This window comes from Dryobates pubescens, chromosome 32 (genome assembly GCF_014839835.1).
Source record: "Dryobates pubescens isolate bDryPub1 chromosome 32, bDryPub1.pri, whole genome shotgun sequence".
NCBI lineage: Eukaryota > Metazoa > Chordata > Aves > Piciformes > Picidae > Dryobates > Dryobates pubescens.
In genome coordinates, this window is record NC_071643.1 from 10,589,323 (window position 1) to 10,612,961 (window position 23,639).

The 23,639-nt window shown below is 41.7% G+C and overlaps 1 protein-coding gene across 2 annotated transcripts in view; it reads right to left on the minus strand.

Annotated features, from left to right (window-relative positions):
- Positions 1 to 17,464: 17,464 nt before the first annotated feature.
- Positions 17,465 to 23,639, minus strand: part of LOC104298189 (2-phosphoxylose phosphatase 1-like) — a 53,680-nt gene continuing 47,505 nt past the window's right edge. Inside the window, exons 4-5 of one of the 2 annotated variants that reach the window (XM_054175609.1) lie at positions 22,516 to 22,655; positions 17,465 to 20,128 (exon numbers count right to left, since the gene is read on the minus strand). In XM_054175609.1, the coding sequence (XP_054031584.1) occupies positions 19,197 to 20,128; positions 22,516 to 22,655 (1,072 nt within the window). In that variant the 3' untranslated portion in view covers positions 17,465 to 19,196. The remainder of the gene's footprint in view (positions 20,129 to 22,515; positions 22,656 to 23,639) is intronic. The other variant, XM_054175608.1, reaches the window with a different exon arrangement.

Sequence of the window (23,639 nt, forward strand, 5' to 3'; positions counted from 1 at the left end):
TAAAATGGGCCAATCTAATAGTCTTCAGCAGAGAGAGTCACTGAATTCTGTTTGTACTGATAATATCAACCGGGGACAAGATTATTCACTGAGAAAGCACAAAGAAAGGAGAGGTTCTGTGTGCCACCCTTGGAAAGAAAGGAGGAAGAAAGATTTTTTTAAGGGGCAGTTAGAGATATAGATGGGAGTGCAAGCAAACATGGAACAAATGGGACTGGTGGGAAGAGAAAATCCAAGGGGAAAGAGAACGTAATGCCTACACCCAGAAAGCAACAACATATAGGAGAAGGACCGAGAGGTGAAAAACACTACACAGTCTTAGTCTAAGAAGAAGGAAAAATAAGACAGAAAGACACTGAGAAGCTCTTCAGTTCCAGTTCTGCAATACAAGAAAACAAAGATTTCTCATTAAAAAGCCACGGAAAATACCACAAAGTCTTGGGGAAGGGGGAAAAAAAAAAAAAAAAAGGAGATGTATCTAGAGGTTAAGGAAAGAAAATTATTAATGGACATTGCAGATCAAACACTGAGCATAACGTCATCCAGAAGGTCTTTCTTCTCTTTCTTCTTCTGTTTTACTTAGGTCAATAGAGTCACTGAATTGCATAGAATTTGGTGACACAGAAGAACGAAAGTAAAGTGTTTCTTTCATATAAAGAATAGGAAAAACAGAAACCCACTAACACCAGAAGAAGTAAATGACAAAAATCCAGACCACAGACTATGAGACTTGACAAAAACCATTCAAGCAGCCAGCCATTATCACAAAAGAAGAAATAGCATGGATTTGTTTCCACAAATAGCTACCACATCTTGGAGAGCTTGAAGTGCATTGAAGTGGAACCCAGTGGAGGCCACAGAGAGGAAAAGAGGGCAGCAGAGGTTATTTGAACCCAGGAATACATGTATTAACTGAGATACAGTCATGTTGAGCAAATGTTTTGGAGGTAATGGAGTACAGATTTAGAGATCAAGGAAGAAGAAAGGGGCAAATGAGTTCAAAGAGACCTCATTGACTCTGCCATTCATTCTTGACCTCTAAAATACTTGCTGTTTATGATGAAAGCAGTGGCACAGGCTTTGCCATAGCCTTGTTAATTAACTAATTATCTAAGGCCACAATCATAATGAGAGCTACACAAACAGCATTCAGAACATACTGTCATTCCCTAGATCAAGTTACAGCCAAGGAAAACTACATTCCTGGTTTATTTTCTCCCTTTCAGCCTTCTACAGAATTATGATGATGTGTTAATGGCTTAAAAGTACCTTTAGCGAGTTGGTACAACGCTCAGCTTTCACTGATAATCAGCAATTTGAAGGAGCCCGTAATAATGCTTTAGTTTCAGTTCCAAGTGGCTGAAGGCCTTTCTCCTCTCCAGAGCATTCATATGGTTTTGATTCGGTTGCATTCTCCAGAGGAGACTACCAGTAGTTTGCAGGGATGGGGGTGATGGGGTTTAAAAGTGTCATTTACATTTCTGAGGGGGAGTTTTTTAGACTGGCCTAATGCAGATCAACATTTGAACAACAGAAATGACCAGGTTTGAAAGTAACTGTAACTACTCAGGAAGGAAAAAACAAACCCCTCTGTTATCAATGGATATCTCTGTGTCAAACGGCCACAATTGTGCAGGAATGTCTAAAGAAAGCAAACTTGAGGCTGAATAAGGGATATGAATATTAAAAGTATTGCAAATTGCATCATTTATCATTAACTTTCAGTGTAGAAGGACATTGAGACACTTGAACGTGTCCAGAGAAGGGCAACGAGGCTGGTGAGTGGCCTCGAGCACAAGCCCCACGAGGAGAGGCTGAGCAAGCTGGGATTGTTTAGCCTGGAGAAGAGGAGGCTCAGGGGAGACCTTATTGCTGTCTACAACTACCTGAAGGGAGGTTGTAGACAGGTAGGGGTCAGCCTCTTCTCCCAGGCAACCAGCACCAGAACAAGAGGACACAGTCTCAAGCTGCACCAGGGGAAGTTTTGGCTCAAGGTGAGGAGAAAGTTCTTCACTGAGAGAGCTGTTAGCCACTGGAATGTGCTGCCCAGGAAGGTGGTGGAGTCACCATCCCTGGAGATGTTCAAGAGGAGATTGGACATGGCACTTGGTGCCATGGTTTAGTCATGAGGTCTGTGGTGACAGGTTGGACTTGATCTTTGAGGTCTCTTCCAATCTTGGTGATTCTGTGTTATATCCCGATTATGGAATAAGTAGAAATAAAAGTATTGCCAATACAGTGATGGGCATAACCACAGATACCAAGAGGTTTCTAAAGGATGAAACAACTGGAGCTACCCACATCACTTGCTCCAGGACTGCTCTTCCACACTGCCAGGTAAAAGCTGTAGGAGGGCCCATGGGGCTCTCATTTCACCATGAGCTTCCTACCATCTCAGTCACCATAGAAGCAGTACAACAGACACTTAGCCATGTCATCATTGGCTTCTGCATAACAGCAGCAAGGTGGAAACTTAAACTGGGAACAAACAAATGCACACTGAAAGCATGGAGAAATAGCTTTAAAACCTATTGAGAGTTGATTGAAGTTTTTTGCACTCCATAAAACAATTAAATGAGTTAAACTAGGCATAGAAGCATGGATCAATCTTCTACCAGCAGGGCAAAGGTGGGAAGGGGTAGGCAGTGAAGAACATGCCTGTTTAAACTCCTCTATTGACATCCTAGTTGACTTGCCCTCCAGCCAGTTCCTAACCCAATGCAGTGTGCTCCCGTCCAAGCCACGGGCTGACAGCTTGGCCAGGAGTTTGCTGCGGGGGACGGTGTCAAAGGCCTTGCTGAGGTCCAGGTAGATTACATCCACAGCCTGCCCCACATCCACCAGGCAGTCACCTGATCATAGAAGGAGATCAGGTTGGTCAGGCAGGACCTGCCCTTCCTGAATCCATGCTGGCTGGGCCTGATCCCTTGGCCATCCTGTAAGTGCTGTGTGATTGCACTCAGGATGACCTGTTACATGATCTTGTCTGGCACTGAGGTCAGGCTGACAGGCCTGGAATTCCCTGGCTCATCCAACCGGCCCTTCCTGTGGATGGGCACCACGTTGGCCAGCTTCCAGTCATCTGGGACCTCTCCAGTGAGCCAGGACTGATGAAAAATGATGGAGAGTGGCTTAGCCAGCTCATCTGCCAGCTCCCTCAGCACCGTAGGATGGATCCCATCTGGTCCCATGGACCTGTGGGGATCCAAGCGGCTGAGGATAGCTCCAATCAATCATGGAACATAGGGAAACTGTGCAGCTCCCTGGCTCTTTCTGCCAGCTCTGCAGGCCAGCTGTCTGGTAGACGTTCTTTCCTGCTAGTAAAAATTGAGGTAAAGAAGGTGTTAAGTACCTCTGCCTTTTCCTCATCCTTTGATACAACGTTTCCCTCCATGTCAACCAAGGAGTGGAGGTTGTCCGTGCCCTTCCTCTTGCTATTAATGTATTTATAGAAGGACTTTTTGTTGTCCTTCACAGCAGAGGCCAGTTTAAGCTCCAAATGTGCTTTTGCCTCCCTAATTTTCTTCCTACATGATCTAGCAATGTCCTTAAACATTCTGGGGGTTGCCTCACCTTTCTTCCAAAGGTGATACACCCTCTTTTTATCCCTTAGCTCTATTAAATGTTCATTACCCATCCAGGCTGGCCGTCTGCCCCGGCGGCTCATCTTCCGGCACATTGGCACAGCCCGTTCCTGTGTCTTCAACAGTTCTTCCTTGAAGCAGGTCCAGCTCTCCTGGACCCCTTTATTATTAAGGGCTTTATCCCAAGGATAAAGTTCCTTGAGTAACCTGAAGTCTGCCCTCCGGCAGTCCAGAGTGGAGGTCTTCTTGCTACCCCTCTTAGCTTGACCAAATACTGAAAATTCAATTATCTCATGGTCGCTGGCCCCTAAACAGCCTCCGACCACCACATCACCCACCAGCCCTTCCCTGTTGGTGAAGAGGAGGTCAAGCACAGCCTTACCCCTGGTCGGCTCATGCAGCACCTGGGATAAGAAACTGTCCTCCATACACTCTAAGAACCTCCTAGACTGCCTCCTCTCTGCTGTGTTGAGATCCTAGCAGATATCAGGTAGGTTGAAGTTGCCCATGAGAACAAGGTCAGGCAATGATGCAGGAAACAGTTACAACACATCCCTTATGATGAGAATGAAAACATAAATAAGGAAACGAAAAAGCCCATGTCTAAAATAAAACTAGCAGTTGCTGCCACAGAGACTATATGAGGCAGAATGAGAACTGCATTTCAGCAAAACTGCAAATGCTCCTACAGCCAGACAAGGAAAGCCACCTCCTTTGCTCAGTGGGATATTAAAATTTATAGCTGTACTTCTTATTTTTAGATAGTTCTTTGAATGCATAGCTTCTGGCTTCCTTAATTTCTTTTGTATGTAATATGTTTGGATTTCTCCCCCCTTTTTTTTTTTTTTTTTCAAAAGAGCTGAACAGTCATAAATCAGTCCAGGCTGTGGAGGTCTTAAAAAAATGCAACAGTTAAAACTGTAACATTCATAAATACTTTTATTACCCTTTCCAGGCTTGTGGAATGGTTTGACATTCATGTCTCTAACTTGGCACAGTAACCAGCATAATTCTGGACGTGAGCAAGCACACTAACACCATCTCATTTCAGGCTGTGTAAGCAAGCAGAAGAGCTTATGCACGCTCCTTCTGTGCAGCAAGTGTTGTTAGTGCTATAAAGTGTGTATGACATAAAGCAGGGAAGGAATCCCATACTCATTTTTCATAGAGAAGAATCACAATTGTTAAAGACTGATTTGTATTGCTGACAGACACGTATTACACACCTACGGGCAATCTGGTTGTTGCTTCCAAAGGGTACAGGCATGCTGGGGAACCTTGCTGAGTGAGTGCTAATAAACCTCTGGAAGAGACATCATCACGGTTCTCCTAATGAGCTGGCAGATGATCTTTCAGTTCCACCAAGCAAAGAAATTAAAATGAGTCCAAGTACAGAAGTTGGGATCCATATCCAAAGAGCCAAGCAGGGGGCAGAAGGAATAACTAGTTGTCTCAAGTTGTAGCATCATAACTGATGGGTCTGGTTTAGCTGTGAATGATGATCTGAATCACTGTAATACACAGGATTTGCAAGTCATCATGGAATCATAGAAGGGTTTGGGTTGGAATAGACCTTAAAGACGATCATCTAATTCCAATTGCCATGGGTAGGTACACCCCCCAGGGTTTCTCAAAGCCCATCCAACCCATCTCTGAACATTTCCAGGGTTAGAGCCTCTATAACTTTCCAGGGCACCCTCAGAGAACTGGTACTAACCTCTCGTAGGAAATGTCAAGCATTGGTTTTATCCACATCTTCTTTACTACTAAAAAGACATCAGTGTGCTGGAGTGGGTCCAGAGAAGGGCAACAAAGCCAGTGAATAGTCCAGAGCATGAGTCCTGTGAGAAGTGGATGAAGGAACTAGGAGTGTTTAGTCTGGAAAAGAGGAGGCTCAAGGGAGACCCTCTCACTCTCAACTATCTGAAAGCAGACTGGACGTGGGGATTGATCTCTTCTCCCAAGTAACAAGAAACAGAGGAAACAGCCTCAAGTTGTACCAGGGGAAATTTAGGTTGGACATTGGGGAAAATTTCTTCACTGAAAGAATGGTCAAGCCCTGGAACTGACTTCTGGTTGAATCATCATCATCTGTAAGGGATGTAAGAGGCACAGTTGTGGTGCTGAGGGATGTGGTTTAGCAGCAGACTTACTAGTATTAGGTTCGTTATTGGACTTGATATCTTAAAGGTCTTGTCCAGACTAAACAAATGTAAGATCCTAATAAATGTTAGGGTTTAGACATAAAGCAGGCTCATGTCACAAAACCACATCTAGTTCTAATCCTTATTTTAGGCTATACAACTCCCATTTTATTGCTTCTAAGCCAACCATCTCTCACATTTTCAGTCAAGTTTGTTTGGTTCAAAACAATGCTTTGCAGTTCTGAGAAATATCTGAAAGGAGCTACATTCACACATATGATGCAAGATGGGTTGGATATTTGAAGACAGAGGGAGTGCAAGGATGAGATCTAGGAAACAAAGCTAAAATTAGCTGAGAACCCCAAACACTGCACACAACATTTAGTGAAACAACTGCCAAGTGCAAAATATAGGAATTAAACGTAACACATACATTGCCATCAGTTACCCCTTTAAATCAAAAGGTTTGAAGATCTGAGTCTGAATATGATTGCAGCTGCAATTCATGAGTCAAGTCAGTGCTAGTGTTTTGAATCAGTCCTAATAACACCAATTTAAGTTACTTCCATGACACTCAGGCACCAAAGAAGTCTTGAGATTTTGTTATGAGGTGGCTCAATCAAGTACAGAAGACTTCCTTGATTTAGAACTTACGCAGATTTCCCCCAAATTAAGATTTACTACTGCAAATGTTAATTGCAAATACCACTGAGGAGGGATAATAGAATTCTAAGTACCTTGAGAACGCTTTTGCAATATATCATATTAAGGCTCCTATGACACAAATGGATTTAGTACATATAAGACATTCTATAAAAGAATGATACAGAATCAGAAGAAAAGAAAAAAAGTCAGATTACAGTTCCCAGTCTTCGCTGCATTTGCAATTCATGACAAATATGTTCACTGCCAAGCTGTCATTTTATATTAGAACTTAATTTTCCTGCTATCGATCCTCTCTCTGTTTATTCTTTTTCTCATTCTTCAGCTGCCAGGATTTTGGAGGATCAACAACAACCAAAACTACAATAAAGAACCTGAAGTCCCAAATAAATTTTGTACACATCCATTCCACACCCATCAGCCAGAATGATTTCTACAGTCTCAGGCAAACTTTCATTAAAGCTGCCTTGCATTTGAATAACAAGTCACTGTTTAAAGAGGAAAGAGTAAAAGAGGCATCTTGCTTTCATGGTGAAGAGGAAGCTAAAATCAAACAAAGGTACTTCACAGCGTAGGTGTATGTAATGTAGCAGTTTCTATACAGATTATGCCCTGTTTCTGAAAACAAAACCAGACAGGGAGAGAAATATAGCCCACAAACCAGGTGTTAGATTTCAGTAAAGACTTAATGCAATACATAAACAGTAAAGGAAAATGAATTGCAAGAGGCACAATTTCCCCCAGCACATTCAAGTACATTCCATGCTCATTAAGGGGTCTGGTCACTATGGGCATGCTAAGTAAAAGAGCCATACATAGACTCTTACATCAGCCTTTTCAAGCACATTGTTCTTTCACTAAGATTTACTGCATTTGCACTTCTCCAAGCTGTTTTTGGCTGAGAGATAGCATGGGAAAAGGTAGACCAAAGAAAGTGTAAGCCCAGAGTGTACAGTATCTTTGTGGCCCACAGTGATGGGACCCCCTCTCCTGGAGAAATAGACACATGTTCCCAGCTATGTAAATTCAAGAACAGGAAACCAGTGATATTCCTGGGGTCTGAAGCCAAATGACCACAGCAAATCTTCATGTAATGACAGCAACTAGGAATGTTTTCCCTTGATATACACAAGATTGTTGCCAGGACTGGTAAAGACAATGTTAGACGCAGTAATATTCAGAACAATCATTCATATTTAGATGATTAACACTGTCAGGCTCTATTAAAATCACACTGGAGAAGAAGAATCTCTAGATTAAATCAGTCATTAAATGAATTTACCCTGATTCAGATATTCCACAGGAAGGATACCACTCAGGATTAACTCCCTCCATTTTAAACTACATTACTTTGAATCTGACAGACATCACCCTTCAGATGGCTAGCTCCTAAAGTTAAAAAATAAAAAAGCTTAGACTAAAACACAAAGTCATTTTGTTTAGCTAGAAGTCCAGGTCCTAGACATTTCTTCTTCCCACCTCTGACATGGTTTCACATCTTTATGGTTTATCATAATTCTCACTGATCCATTCTTGTTTGTTTGGAACATCATCTGCTAAATGTATACAAGTTAAGGCTGTGAAACTTCCTAATGGGATGTCCGCAACAAGCAACATGAAATTAATAATCAAGAAGTTACTGGCCGTGGATGGATCACCTTTTAAAAGCAGGCAAATAGAGCAGGAATTTGTGGTACCAGTGACTAAGTGTGGCAGAACATAAGTTTCTGGCGGATTAACAGCTTTCAAAAATGAAAGAGCTCTGCGAGTACAGGGCTCCCAGATGAGCAGCTTGACCTCCAATACAGTGCATTTCTATTGGCAATAATCTCTTACATGATACCAGAGAACATACATCCAGGAGACTAATTTTTACACGCTGAGGCAATCAGCTGCTATGCAAAAAAGTGGGCCAGCTCCCAGTGAAGTTTCTGATCTGGACACTGCTGATTTGTATCTTAATTAGATGCAAAAAGGACCAGGAGGAAGAAGAGTCACAGCTTAGTTTTGTCGCTGATGTGACTTTTGAATTTCATTTGACATTGGTAACTTATTTCTCTTGTTTGGAGAGCTTCTAAGCACAGCCTCACAGTGCTGACAAGTTTTTTATAAAATTGAAATGATCAAACTCCAGGTACCTCTCTTGGTCTGCAGCCCAATTTAGAAGCAGTCAGCAAAGGAACAGAACAGTAGCACGCTGCTCAGGCTGTATCTGATCAAAGGCGAACTATTCCTCAAGCTTAAGGAGCATTCAGCCAGTTTACCTCAAGGCAGGACTGAATAGCAAGGGAAAGGCACTGCAGCCCCTGGGAAGTCCTTGCAGCCCACGGAAAGTCTGCAGAGACAATTTCTAAGATGTATCAAGCACAAAGGCTCTCAGTGCCCAAGGCAAACTGGAAAATATTCCCTCCCTCCAGTTACTTGAACACTAAATCATCACCTGTGGGCTGAAGCTGTCATTTCACACTGAGTAGCATCATACGGTGTCAGAAGTTCTACTCAGATCATTTAATCTCCCCCTTCTCACCCCAACACACACAGCAGTTTCTTACACAGGCATTAACAGAATAGTGAATTACTTTAAGGAAGGAGTAAGATTTACATTAATATATAACATATATTAAAGTCTTGATTAAACTCAGCATCTGCCTTCCAGTCACTTCAATCAATTCTACACTGAATTACAGTTTGGGGTTTACATAAAAATATGAAAAAATAAAATGCTGAGAACTTTATATTTTTTTTTTGTCTAAGTGCTAGCCTCAGAATGAAAGTCTTGGTCCAAACCCAGTAAGAATGGATCTTAATGATTACAATACTGCTCATGAAAGAACCAGAATGGCAAGATTAATACAACTACTTCAAAGCTGCTCCTGCATTGTAGACTTTAAAGCATCAAAGCGGCACTAGGGGAAATAGCTGAGGTTCTGGTGAAGATCAGACAGACAAGACTTTCTTCTTCCACTATCCAGTCAAAGCACATTGACCATTACCTTTTGGTAAAAGGCCATCTCTCAGAGCACACATACTGTCACTATGGTATCTCATGTAGCAGTCTCATGACTAAAAATACAATTACTTACATTATGCAAGTTGGATTAATGGCAAACCAATAGAGTAAACCACTATCAGTCTGGGGCTGCAGGAAATTAATTGACTTACACACAAGAATGACATAGAATGCTATAGGTTGGAAGAGATCTTTAAAGGTTGTCTAGTCCAACTCCCCTGAAGTCAGCAGGGCCACCTTCAACTACAGCAGGTTGCTCAGAGCCCCATCCAACCTGATACAGGATGTTTCCAGGGATGGGGCATCTGCCACCTCTCTGGGCATCCCAGGGCAGTGCTTCACCACCCTCACTGGAAAAAAATTCTTCCTTATCTCTAGTCTGAATCTCCCCTCTTTCAGTTTAAAACCATCATCTCATGTCCTGTGTGTAACAGGGCAACAGGCCCTGCTAAAAAGTCTGTCCCCTTTCTTATAGGCCACTTTAAATAGTGAACACCCACAACAAGGTCTTCACAAAGCCTTCTCTTCTCCAGGCTGAAAAAACCCAACTCTCTCAGTGTGTCCTCACAGCAGAGGGGTTCCAGCCCTCAGGTAATTTACATGGCCTCCTGTGGACCCACTCCAACAGACCCATCTCCCTCTTTTGCTGATGACCCCAGAACTGGACACAGCTCTGTAGAGGGGTCTCACTAGACAAGACAATTTTGCAACAAAGACATCCTTTTAGAGCTCATACACACCTGACTAGCAAATAGAAATCAGCAATCACTCCTAAATGAATAGCATGGATTCTCCATTCAATTAACAAGAGCATTTTGCAGACCTACTTTTACAAGGAGCGTTGACTTAAGCTACAGGACACTGGACTGACGTACACATACACTGATCAGATGAATAGTGTATTTATCTTTTAGCGTAACACAGTTGATGGGTTGGACGCGACGATCTTGAAGGTCTCTTCCAACCTGGTTTATTCTATGTAATTCTATGTTGATAAAAATCTATTTTCAAATAGTATTTAGTTTCTGATGTGTATTTTATCCCCAAGAATCTTAAAAAGAGGCTTTGAAAAATGCAACAAAGCACTGTATAAATTATATACATTCTATTACTTACCTCTAAGGTGAGCTCTAGCACCTGTTTGACACCAAGCAGTGCAGCTACACAGCAGGCCACAGCTTGAAGCAGAACAGCTTGCTATATTAAAACTGCAGATGCAGTTCAGAGCCAATATAATTGCAGAGTCTGGAATTCCATCAGAAGAACAAGGTTAAAATTCCTTTCACTACTTCTTGCAAAAGTTTGTAGAACTTTAATTACTAAAAAGGTTTCTCTGTAGCCACTCATTTTGAATTGACATGTCCTCACTCAACTGGCAGTTTCAGTGGTCAGTAAAATCACAAAGGAATCATATTCTCAGCCAGAGTTTCCTGACAGGCATTGCCTGTTGGAATGAGTTCAGGATTTTCCGTTGGGTGCAGGTGAGCCTTTTCAAAGCTTGGTTCACAGCTGGGAAGGGGCAACACTCATTTGCCTGTACTGTTAGCATCCATCAGGTAGATGGCATCTATCATTTTTTAATGCAAATACCTTGGTGCCACTTCCAGCAAGATTGGTTTGAAATTGCTTCTTCTCTCGACACCAAGAAAGCAGATTGACATGTCAAAAAAGTAATTTCGAAGGGGCACTTTCCACTAGGTCAGGTTGGACAAATTTAGCAACAGCTTTCACACTCTTCATGCCTTTGCCTTTTGAGTGACCACTATCTTATCATTATTTGTCCTTAACCAAACCACAGTAGGAGAAAGGACACCATTTTGTTGTCAAATGTACTTTCTTCACACATTCCCCACACAAAGATGCCTGCTTCCCGGCAGGGCCAAATGCCCGACGTGGTGCTGACGGCAATAGGCCACCAGAGGGCGGTGTGGGCCTGCCTCACCTGGCTGAGGAGGGAGTTGTCATTTCTTCCTCCCTCCCTCTTCTCGTTTCACCTCAGGACTTCTAAGATTGCACTTGCAGGGTCAGAGTACAAGCCAGGAGCAGTGGTGACAGCAGAGGTGACAACAGAGGTGGCAGAGGCAGCAGTGTTCTTTTCCCACCCCTGCCTTGCCCCAGTGGTGCCTGCCATCTTCTCTCAGCTCTGCCAGAGAGCTATCTCATGAGGCAAGAACCTCACACCCGTGCCTCAGGGACCCACACAATTATCAGAGAATGACAGAAACTAAAAGGACAGTGGGAAATAAAATGGATTTCAACTGTGTCCAGCAGAAGCATAGCAATAGAACTGCATCCTCACTGCTGGCGAGCATGGAGGGTTAGCTCCCCAGCAGCTGCTACAGACTGTAACTTTAATGGCTACAGCAGAGGGTCACACCTGTGGCATGGAAAACCGCCCTGCCAAGGAGCTGTCAAGGACAGAGAAATGAGGTTCTCTCTCATGCCACGTGCTTCCAGGATTTGAAACATTTTTATCTCCTAGCAGGATATTGGCCCAACAGACAGAAGTTAAGATCCACATCCCAACAGAGCACTTTACAAAAAATAAGGATGGCAAGCAGTCAGTCCTTCACAAAAAGGCAAGATTCAGTCAAAGCCTGTGGCTTCACACAGGTAACAGGACACACGGATACTGCTGTGACAATTAGCTCCCCTTCTGTGCCAGTCAGAATAAGCACTGGCAGAAGCTGCACAGATGCATGACAAGCCCTTACAGTTAATGAGACCCTGTCTATCTCCACGTGTTTAAGCTGGCTGCCTTTCTCCTTATAACCACCACAGGCATACCTGCCTGATCCCAGTCCTCTGTTAAAAGCAGAGGTATTTTTATCACTCTTCAGCAAGATGATGCATTTCAGCATTCTTTCTTACCAAAACCATAATTACCTTATTGCAGAGTGAAGGAGAGGTTAATAATTAACAATTTAAACTTTCCATAAACCTACTGAACTGTGAGGTCACATCTAAAGGCTTAGGAACACAGCTGAGTACACAGACATTGCTGACAAATGTCATCTTTTACATAGTAATGGACATCATCTAAGCCCTATGGAAGAGGTTTTAAGCAAAAAAGATACCTTTCTGGCACCTGAGATAGGAATAAGAACATACTCAAGTGGACATTATTTTTGCCCACTTGACAGCAAGTAACACCAGTATCCACTAATTATCCTTCTGTTCCCTGAACTACGCATATGTGGATGTAGCAGAAAAGCACTTCAGCCTGTTAATTACAAAGGTGTTTGGGTTTGCTGGTTTGGTTTCAAATTAAAGAAGCACTTAAATTGTCAAAATCCTGTTGCAACTATCACTGTCAAATGAGACCAGGTCCAAAAGGAGAAAAATTAGGAATTAGAGGGCCACTATCAGTTCATCGGAATCAGTCTCAGTTCCTTCCGCTGTTGCTCAGTGCTTTTGGAGCAGAGAGACTTTACGAAGGAAGAAACAGTTTTAGCAGTATTACAGTTAACTATCCCATCACCTAAATCTGCAGAATCCCTCTTCAGGTAACTCTGGTTTTGATGACAAAATTGTTTGGAGCTGACAAATTCAGTAGCCCTACAGAAGCAAGGCTGCTGCAGCTCTGCTTTCAAAAGTCCAGCCAGTGGCTGGAAAGCCTTCAATCTACCCAGCAGCTGGTCACAAACCCTTTAATCTTCAAGCTGCCTCTTACACTTGTTCATACATGCCAGCACTCATGCATACACACTATGGATACCTCTGAAACTGGGCTTTGACATTCATTTGGTCCTGCAGCTGGTCCTGGATCCTCAGTCTCCTGACGTAGAATGCTCAAAATAGCTGCTTGTTCATACCTGCTCCAGGATAGAAAAATGCCAGAATTTGCAAGAGACCACATTTTCTATTTCTGTTACCTGTTTTTCTTATCTCATGTGTCCTGTTTTGCAAAGACCTTCAACAGCAACAACCTCAGCTCACAAGATTTTTTTTCCTCCCCACAACTGTATTTTTTTCCCTTCTACCATAAAGGCTATTCTTAGAATGAGATCTGGACTGCTTTACATTTCAAATGCCATCACTCTTTTTTCACCATTCTTTTTTACTTTCATCAGAAGAAAACTTTTTAATGATTATTTTTGTTAGGAATCCTAAAGGAATAAGCTTAAGAGGAGTACTAAATCACTTTTGAAAATGGCTGCCCAAGACTTTTGGGAAAAAAAAAAAGGGCTTAATGGTATTTATTTTCAGTCTCAAGGAACTTGGCAAAGTTCAGAGTCTGTCACATGTCAACCACTTAAGTACCAACACAGTATGCACACGTGGCATAGGTCCCTTTATGTAGAAAAGGGAAAGCAACCAAATCACAAGGCAAACTCAAGACCAAACATCAAACCAACAGAGATTATAAAAATGCTCTGCTTCACAGTCCCATACAATATAGCCATCATGAACTTCAAAAGCTGCTCTGCTGAAAAGAGTAGAATGGAATTTGATACAGAGGACAGCAAAGCTGTAGCAACCTGGAGAATATACCTGTGTGTGGCAACACAAATGACTTTCTTCAAAAGAGCCATCACAGTTGTCATCATTATTCCTACTTCATTCCATAAGGTTTTGATCATATTCTGTAAATAAACAATCATTCTCTTAAACGATGGAGAAGGAGGTCTGTTTTTTGGACTGCAGGGTGAAATCTATCTACAACTTACCTGGCTTCAACTGTTTAACTCTAGTTTTCTACCGTGTTGCAATTTCAGCACAAAGCTGTTGACCGCTTCCCCCCCTCCCCCGGTTTAATTCACGGATTAAGATTCCTTTTCCCTTTTTTTTCTGGTACAACAGAAAACCGCCACGAGAGGGCATCCGACTTCTTTCCTCCAGTCTCTTGCTCTCAGTATTTTCAAAGAATCTTTCTGTAGTATTTTGCACTCAAACATTTTGCATTTAGATGCCTTCTCATACACTTCCAGATACAAAATTAGAACACAACAGCTGAAACCAAGGTGTTTGGCATTCATAATGTTGAAGAGAGCATTGGAAACTAAAGCCATTATACCTACCAGAACTGAAACAAAGGGGAGGCTGTACATCAGCACTGCACTGAAAAATAAGCTGATTTTGATAAGGAAAAAAAATACTATGAGACCTCAAAATGTTTACACATCACACAAACAAAATGTGCCACTCCTACCTCAATTTCAAGACAAAGCCAGTATCTCCAACAGCATTTCTTGAAGTGGAAGCTTTTAATTTCCATTCTATCATTTAGCTAAACTGTGCAGCTGCACAAGTCAGTGTTTCCCAAGTTGGTTGGTCTAACTCATCAGTCAATCTCTATAGAAAGAGTATTAATCCATTTCACAGTAACTGGATTCACACCAGTTCCTCTTCCAATTAAGTAACTGATTTATTACCTTAGTCCATATAGAAATCCACTCACAAATTAAAATTGCATCATAAATCAGGTCAAACTTCAAAGCCTAATAATTATTCACATTTGATAATGCCATTTGCTTATCTGTTTGTCACCACAGCCAAGTCAGAGGTTTGCAAGAAAGATCTCAGCTCTGCAACACTTGAAGTTCTTCCAGTAGCACCAGAAATACATCCGTTCTTTCAGTACTGCAGATTCTCTGAGTATGTGGGGGGTGAGTTACCTTATTGACTTGATAATGTCCAGGCAGTGACCCTCAGACACATAGGTAAGCAGGTGCTAGCAACTCGGTAAATCAGTTCTTGTTCACACTCACTGCTACAGAAAAAAGGAACATTCGTGGCATTAGGACAAAAATATGAAAAGTACCTTTTGCTATAACTGATCTGCATCTTCAGCCATCTAAATGATAGGAAGAGTCTGACCCTCCTGTTCCTTTGAAAATCTTGCTCCAGATTTTCCTTAAACACCCCAGTCCAGATTTCTTACCACCGCCCCGATCATAGTGGAAAGCTATTGTGGGTGAAACAGCTACTGTGCTTTTTGTTACACGCAGTACAAGAGAGATGAAGGTAGTGGAGATCCCCACCATGACAATTAAGTGACCAGAGTGTCTTTTGTATGAGGGTGGGCTGAGAGAGCTGGGGCTGTTTAGTCCAGAGAAGAGGCAGCTAAGGAGTTATCTCACGAGTGTGTACAAATATCTGAAGGGAGGTTGTAAATAACAGGGATCTTTGCAGCACTGCCCAGTAACAAGACAAGCAGCAGTGAGCACAAAATGAGACACAGGAGGTTCCACTTGAATATAAAGGAATGTTGCTGGCTTTTTACTGCAAGGGTGACTGAGGTGACAGGTTGTGAAGAGAGGAAATACTGCTCTTGAAGATATTCAAAAGCTGTCTGGACAGCAGAGACACTGAAGTATCATAAAAGTATTATTCTTGTTGGAGCTCTGGAGCAGTTTCATTAACAATGAAGTATACATCTGCTTAGATTAGAATAAACCAGGTTGGAAGAGACCTTCAAGATCATCGTGTCCAACCTATCATCCAACACCACCTAATCAACTAAACCATGCAAAAGTAAGCAAACCGTAAGGATACACTGTAAGATCTGTATTTCCCCTAGAAAGAGGAAAAGTTACTTGCCTGTTAGTTTTCATATTGACTTCTTTTATTCTTCAGAGGAAAGACAAAAGTCTGCAGGAAGAGCAACAACTGGAAACAGTCAAAATACTGTAGGTGCCTTTTCATTCTACTACACGCCCTGGCCCCGGCTGTACTGACTCTTACAAACTGGATGCCACAAGAAGAACTAATACAGACAAGACTTCAACAATACTAAGTGCACTCCTCCTTTCATCTTGTTCCATTCCCATATGGCTGCACCTCTTTCTTACACATTTATCCACCCAAGTGTTACATTCAGCATGTGGTCCTCTATTTACACACTGTATGTTTGTTCTTTTTAAGTTGCCCGGCACCACAGTAACTTTCTTGAAAAACATTATGTTGATGATCATCCCTTTATTCAGAGACCATGTGGTAAGCAGTGACAGCTGTGGGGGAGTGCTTGGTATGAACAAGGCTGGCAAGAGCATGAAGTATTCCTCCATACACTCTTCTACTCTTCTTAAACACAATGTAAGTTTACAGGTAACAATGAAGGAAAGGCAGAGAGAAGATAAATAAGGAAGGAAATACCAGTTCTTGTACTTCTCTAAGCATAAAGAGAACTCTGGTTAAAGGGTAGTAATACTTCATGTTTACTATCACCATTATCAAGAACATTCTTCAACACAACAGTTACCAAGATTAGACATTCAGAAAGAACAAACCTGGGACAGTTCTAGGATTTTATGACATCCTGGGCAACATGAGGAACAGCAGCTACTAACGGAATTTGTTATTTTTGCATCTGTGTCCTGGCATGACTTAGAACAGAACTAATTCTGTTCAGTGATGTGACTTTTCAGCTCAGTATTACTCACAGTCTGAAGTTCACAGCATGTTCTCAGACACAGGCTGCTTCTAGCAGTGATAATGCTGATGACTGGGGTTACTACTGAGGGTCAGGTTGCAGAAAGGCTCCTGTTTGACTTTGCTTCTGTGCAGAACAAGGTCACTGCTAAATCCTGTGTACCAAGTTGTGGTGCAGCAAGCAAGAGGCAGTACTTGCTGGGGAGGAGCAGACAGGACAGCTAACCCTAAATGGACCAACAAGGGATTCCATTCCGTGGGTGTCACAGTCAGTATAAAGCTGAGGAATAACCAGGGTCAAGCCTCTTCTTCAGTGGCTGGTGTCAGAGGAGGACATTGACCCTTCTGCCTTCAATCCAAGGCTCTCATGCTAACTTGTTATACATGACACAGACAGTAAAGCTGGTTTAGTTTCTTTCCCAACACATCAGCCATTGGGAAGGAAGAGGGGTTCATAGAGACCATGTTCCACTTGTTTAGTGGCTGGCTCAGCCCTAACCCTTGACACTCTGTCTCACTCTTTCTCTTGATGTATGACTGTACAGACAAACACATTTCTGGGCATTAGACTTAACTGATTTACCCCAAGTCAGCTTGATACTTCAAGCACAGCAGAGTCCATAAAATCTGTGCACTCTGGCTTTTCTACAAATATGTTAAGCTACTTCTATTAATGTCTGGGGTCTCAATGCTTTTCGAAGCCAAACAAATGAGAAATCTGTCCAAATCCACATCTCCAACTCAAAGCTGCATCTCCAAACTTTTAAAACAAAGGGCATCTTTTTGAAGAAGAAAATCAAAACAAACTAGTTCTGTGGTCTATCTTCAAAAGATACAAGGTAAGATGGTATTCCTAGTACAGGCTTTTGGAGACACCAGAAGTGGCATTTGCAGGTGCTATGAAGGGTTCACATTTTCTAACTTGAAACACCAGGGATATGCCCTTGATAATATTTTCAGCAACATTCCTGCAAATGGTCACCAAACAGTAAAGCTCCAACAGATTTTGTTATTGCAAACAGCAAAAGAAGTCAGAAAAAATGTAACACAGGATTATACAAAGAGTCCCCAAATTTTATTTGAACAAACGTTTTCAAATGCACCATTGAAAACAGTGTGGAATGCCAATAGTCAGAGAACTTAGGCTGAGTTATGTTTTCTTTGATGAACTAGCACCATTGAATCACAAGTCACAGACTAAATAATTCCTAGAGGTGTAAAAAACCTTCATCATTACAAAATTCCTAGTTCTATTAAAAAATTAGTTTTCAATTTACTCCTTCTAAAGAGATGAAAGCAGTTTGAAGTTCTCATATCTACACGTCAAGTCACCATAAAAGACAGTTTACTCTTAAGACTAAACATCCTGATCAAGGGGAAAAAATGTCTAAAAATGAGCTTCACAAGTCTTGACTAACTAAAGAAGTAAGAAAGATCTACTGTGTTATAAATACACACAGTACAGTATGTACAGGTCTGATCTTACAAAAGAAGAGCTCCCTAGGCCATAAAAATACTAACTCAGCTACAAAATTCTCTTAGTGTTTAGTCAAGCTGTCTCAAGCAATCACTATATCAAACTCCTAAAACACTGATTTGTTCACAGCACAGCAGCCTGAACATGTTCACAAAGGGAAAGAGCCAACACTTCACCATAAAACTGATTTCTAATCCTAACTTCTCACTCAGGTTTAGTAGCAACATTAGTGTTTGCTACCTACTGTCATGTCACAAGATTTTATGTATTTCTGGACTGTGTCTGAACTATTCAAAGTGCTGAAAGTGCAATTAAAGAAGAGGGGTTTGTATCCATTTTCCAGTACACCCTTCTCTGGCACTGGCAACAATAGCCAGGCATTTATAGGTCTGTGAGGTTAAAAAGGCACAGGATCATTTGGACATGCTCAGGAAGTAAGCATACATGCACTTTGCTTCAAAGACCTGCCCCTAAACCCTAAAATGCTTCTGAGTAGGGAGCTTCTAGAATTCCTCACAAACAGTTTAATGCAGATACCTGGAATTCATAAAGACCTTGATACAAACTGCTTACAATGAGTGTGAGACAGTGGTGGGGAGGGAAAGAATGGGTTTGGTTTCAAACTTCCGGCATCCAAGTATTGCTCTGAAATACAGAGAAACAAAAGTCTCTGCTCTCTCAATTTTCATCAAGCAACACCCAGATTACAGTAGCCCATGGATTTATCATTACAGGTAACACAGCATCTGTGAGCACACACACAGAGATACTCCCTCAGTTCTTCTATTGGAGATCAGCAGCAGCCTGAATGAAAATAAAACTATTTGAAGACTGTTGCAAGCAATATCCTTTTGTACTTAAAATTCCCAGTACTGTGCCTCAACCAGAATACAGACTTCAACTGATAACACAAGTTAACACCACTTCCTTTTCACCTTTCTTCTCTACAGTGGTCTTCTGTGACACGCATCATAGTAACTAGTGCTGTTAAAAATTAAGAACATATCCCTCTTGACAAAGCTGACAAATTTTTCTAGTGGGCACATTGGCTTGCTGGAACGTTTATAATAGTCCTTGCAAAAGGAGGTCTGGAATGTGACATCGGCGCCATTATACAGGATGCGGATGAAGTGTTCTTTGGGTCTCTTCCCATCCTGCCACAGCTCAAAAACTAACCTGGCAGCAAATCTAGGAAATCTGGCCTCTGTGATGCCCAAGGCACTAAGAACAGGTGACAATGTGACGTCATGTGCAGAGTAAAGGACAAATATTTCCTCTTTTTTGCCTTCTGCAATGCGTTGCAGCCGATTGACAGTCTGGTTGAGGAGAGGATGAGTAGCCAACAGTGCATACAAGAAATAAAGTTTCTTTTCTTGTCTTTCTCTCTCATCCTCCAACTGATGTCTTTTGATGACTTGGAAGTGTTCCATAGCAATGCAGCCAGTTTTGGTACACGGAAAACTGACGTTGTGGCAAAAATAGCACAAGAGAGAATCTATTGGGTTCGAAGCTCTCAACTGCCTGGTGGGAATGCCCACAATCTTGGCCATATCCACGTAGATTTTCTCCAAATCACTGTTTTTCACCCGTAAACTGTACTGTCTGCGCTGCTCCTCTTCTAGGTAGTGGTTTCGCATAGGACAGTCACAGCTTCCAGAGCAGAAAATGGTGCTCCACTGATGCCTCATATTAATTTTCTTCCAGTCAAAATCTGGCAAAAAACTGTAGAGCAGCGCCAACGCGCTCTGCAGGGTTCGGCTTTTCCCCGTTGTCTCCAAGTAGAGCTGCTTTGCTGTCCAGTCACTCAGCAGCAGTTTATGCTTATTTATATAAATTTCCCTCAATAGTTGTCCATTTCTCAAGTGCTGCACTACCCCTGAAAGAGAATTTTTAAAGAAATTACCACACATGACTATACTCTTCTTAGGTCTGGAGAAATAAAAAAGCCACAGCTAACAGTCTTACTGATAAATTAACAGTTGGTTGAAAAGTTATCAACTTCAAAACTGAACTTCACCTGTGCTTGCCTATTAGGAAACTGAAAGAAATACATGATACCTGCTATTCTTCAGTATCTCTTCAATTCTGGGAGCTAATTTGAGATACAAGAAGCATCTGAGGGAACTGAGGTTGCTCAGCCTGGAGAAACACAGGCTGAAGGGAGACCTTCTCACTCTCTGCAACTATCTGAAAGGATGCTGTAGCAAGGTGGGGGTCAATGTGTTCTGCCAAGTAACAGGCAACAGCACAAAGGAAACAGCCTCAAGTTGTGTCAGAGGAAGTTTAGGTTGAATATTAGGAAAAAATTCTTCCTTACAGTGTTTGTCAAGCCCTGGCACAGGCTGCCAAAGGAAGTGGTAGAATCACCAGTCCTGGAGAGAGTTAAGAGATGTGGAAATGTGATGTTGAGGGACACTGAGTTAACAGCTGGACTTGATGATGTTAAAGATCTCTTCCAACCAAAATAACTCTATGATACAGAAAGCAAAAGCTGGTTCAATAAAACCTCTTAAAAACCTTGGTCGTTTAATAGTTGTTCTTTGTACTACAGACACAGACTGATTGGATCTAACATGACTATAAAAGTAAGACAGGAATTAAAATGGATCCAGAGTGCACACCAGGCAGGTTTTCAGGCAAGCAGTGAATGCCATGGTCCCTGTACATTTATGGCAGCCAGTAAAACTGCCAGCAGTCAGAAAATGAATACACAGAATGTAAATTAGTGTGTGAACTCACAAAACAGCATGGTGAGGTGTAGTAATTACACAGAACTTCTTCTCTATCTTCCTTCAGGAAGTATTCAAAGTGCATGGTAACTTTTACATTAAGATTCTGCTTTTATCCAGCTGAAAAGGTAGAAGATGTATGTTCTTCTGTGCATGCCAAAACCTCCACCCCCAAATCCACCTTGCTTGTGCTATCTTCTTGTAGCAGCAAAACAACATGCATGAATCCTTTATGCACTAGAACATCTACAGAAGTTGCCACAGGCAACAGGAATCACAAATACCCGCTCAGTTACAAGCTGTGTGCAGTGATGGAGTCAGTTTCACACACAATGTGCTGTTAGGAGTTTCTTGGTAGCCTAACAAGATTTCTCCTGATGTTACTTAGCAAGATTTTATGATGGCCTAACACAAATATTTCTTCTGACGGGATCCCAAAACATACAAGGATTTGACAAGCAAGAGTTAAGACTAAACAATAGAGGAGTTTCCTGGAAAGGCTGTTGGCAAGACGAAAATGACACTGACTTCCCAAATCTTCAATACTGCTTTCATTTTTTCTTAGCCAGTCTCCAAAGCCACTGAATACCCAGAGCCACCATGACATGTTCTTTCAGTAATTAGTATTTAAGATTAGAAGAACAGCACAGGTAAAAGCAAGAACTGGGAATAAAATGGAACAGATTAGTGTTAGAATTTGAACAGAAAAGGATTATTCATGGGAATTTTCCAATTAATGAATGTTGAAAGAAAGTAAAAATCCATATGACTAACTCTTTCACAACCACATTTCTAACCTGTTGTGCAACAGTACATTTCCACATTTCAGGGAAAGCACTGGTGTATTTTCCTTTTTGATGCACTGGCATAAATGCATAGAGAAAAGTAAGTGCAAACACCCACACAGATTTCAGTTCATAGCAGTTCAGGTGGTGGTTATGCATGGAGAACACAAACAATGCCAAGCACTCTGGAATCTCTGAAAATCTGTTTCTTACAAATTGGCAACTTGTTTCTATGCATCTGTCTTCCTTATCTTTCACTCCGCTACTTCTGTTGTCTTACATTTGGTTCCCCTCGTGTTCTCTACTGCCTGCTTACAGCAGTCTCGGATCTTTTCCAAAATGGCCTTTTATCACCGCTCTGGGTCCAGCACTACTTCCAGTTTCCCTCTCCAATCCCAAACTCTTTGTCTCTAATATTTCCAATACCCCAGCACCACAATAGTCCCTGCCTCTCTGCACACTTCCTTTTACACAGTCAAATCCCTGATGACATTTCCCAGTTATGTCCCATCTCCCCCATCCTTTGGGTGCAGATAAACTGAACAATACATTCGCTAGCAGAGGTCACAACCCTTCTCTCAGTGCTCTGGACCTGTTCCAGCAGCTCAGTGTCTTTTATAATGACCAACATTATAAATGCTTTTTTTATAGGAAGCTTTTATTTAAATATAAATAAAAACAGAAGATCCCTTCTTGTAGACTGTATTCAATGCAGCAAAAGCAAACAAAGAGCTGCCATGGAAACTCACCTGTCTGTGTAAGCTCTCCCATTTCACACAAGGAATGACTAGGGTAACGTGGCAGGCTGCTCAGGGAACCATCCAGTTGGGCTGCAGAGCCTTTGGACATATGTTTAATGAAAGCTTCAAGCTGAGGATGAGAAGGTTTCCTAGAGAGACAAAGCAAAATGTGAAAACTTCCAAAGGCATATGGGAAAACGGCTCAAGACAGTCAAATATTCCAAGTAAGTCAGCTCAGAAATTTCATGGTGTGACATTATTTGCCATTCAGACAACATCTGCTCTTACTCAGGACTTTTAAAAACATGCAACGAAATCGAACTACTTCCTAACTATCAAAGAGCCATAGGGAAATCAATGTCTTGTCATCTTGAAATTATGCTGCTTCTCAGTAGGTCACTTTGTAAGATACTTCTGGGTTTTAATACAATCACTAATAGGGTAGTGAATTTGACAACACCGGCAAAAGCACTAACAATCTAAAGGGGTTAAATTAACCAAGATTTTAAGTAGATCTTGAAGGACACCCTCAAGTTTTATCATGTACAATGCTGACTAGACTCTCAGCCTTTACTTCTAATTACTTTGGGCCTCAGATGAAATAGTATATGTAGCCTCAGTTAAACAGTGCCTGGAAAGTAGTATCCAGTGGCCCCATTAAAACTGAAAGTCATTGTTTTGAGTATTGTATTATTACCCAGGAAAAAACAGTCCACCACTGGACACCAAACAGAAGAAATACCCTAATGATGCAAGCCATGGTTACAACTGGCAAAGAGACACAACATGTGTCAGAAACATGCATCACTGTTATAGGGATTTTTTGTTAAATGCCAGCATTCAACAAGCGTCACACAATCACCTCTCTACTTCTGTACAGAAGCTTTGATAACTCAGCTCTGCCCCAGATGGGTCTTGTTGTAATAGGGCTTGCAGGCTGAATACAGTGAATAGTTTGTTGCTCAAAACCAACCAAAAAAGATTGTATATCTTAAAAAAAAGATAAATTTGCTCATATAACTTCTGTAGAAGTCTGAGCTTTGTGTTTATTCTATATTTCCACTTCCCTAGAGCCACAAAGCTCAGGATACAAAAAACCTTCCGCAGCAGCAATGACCACAAGAGGGAGCGAT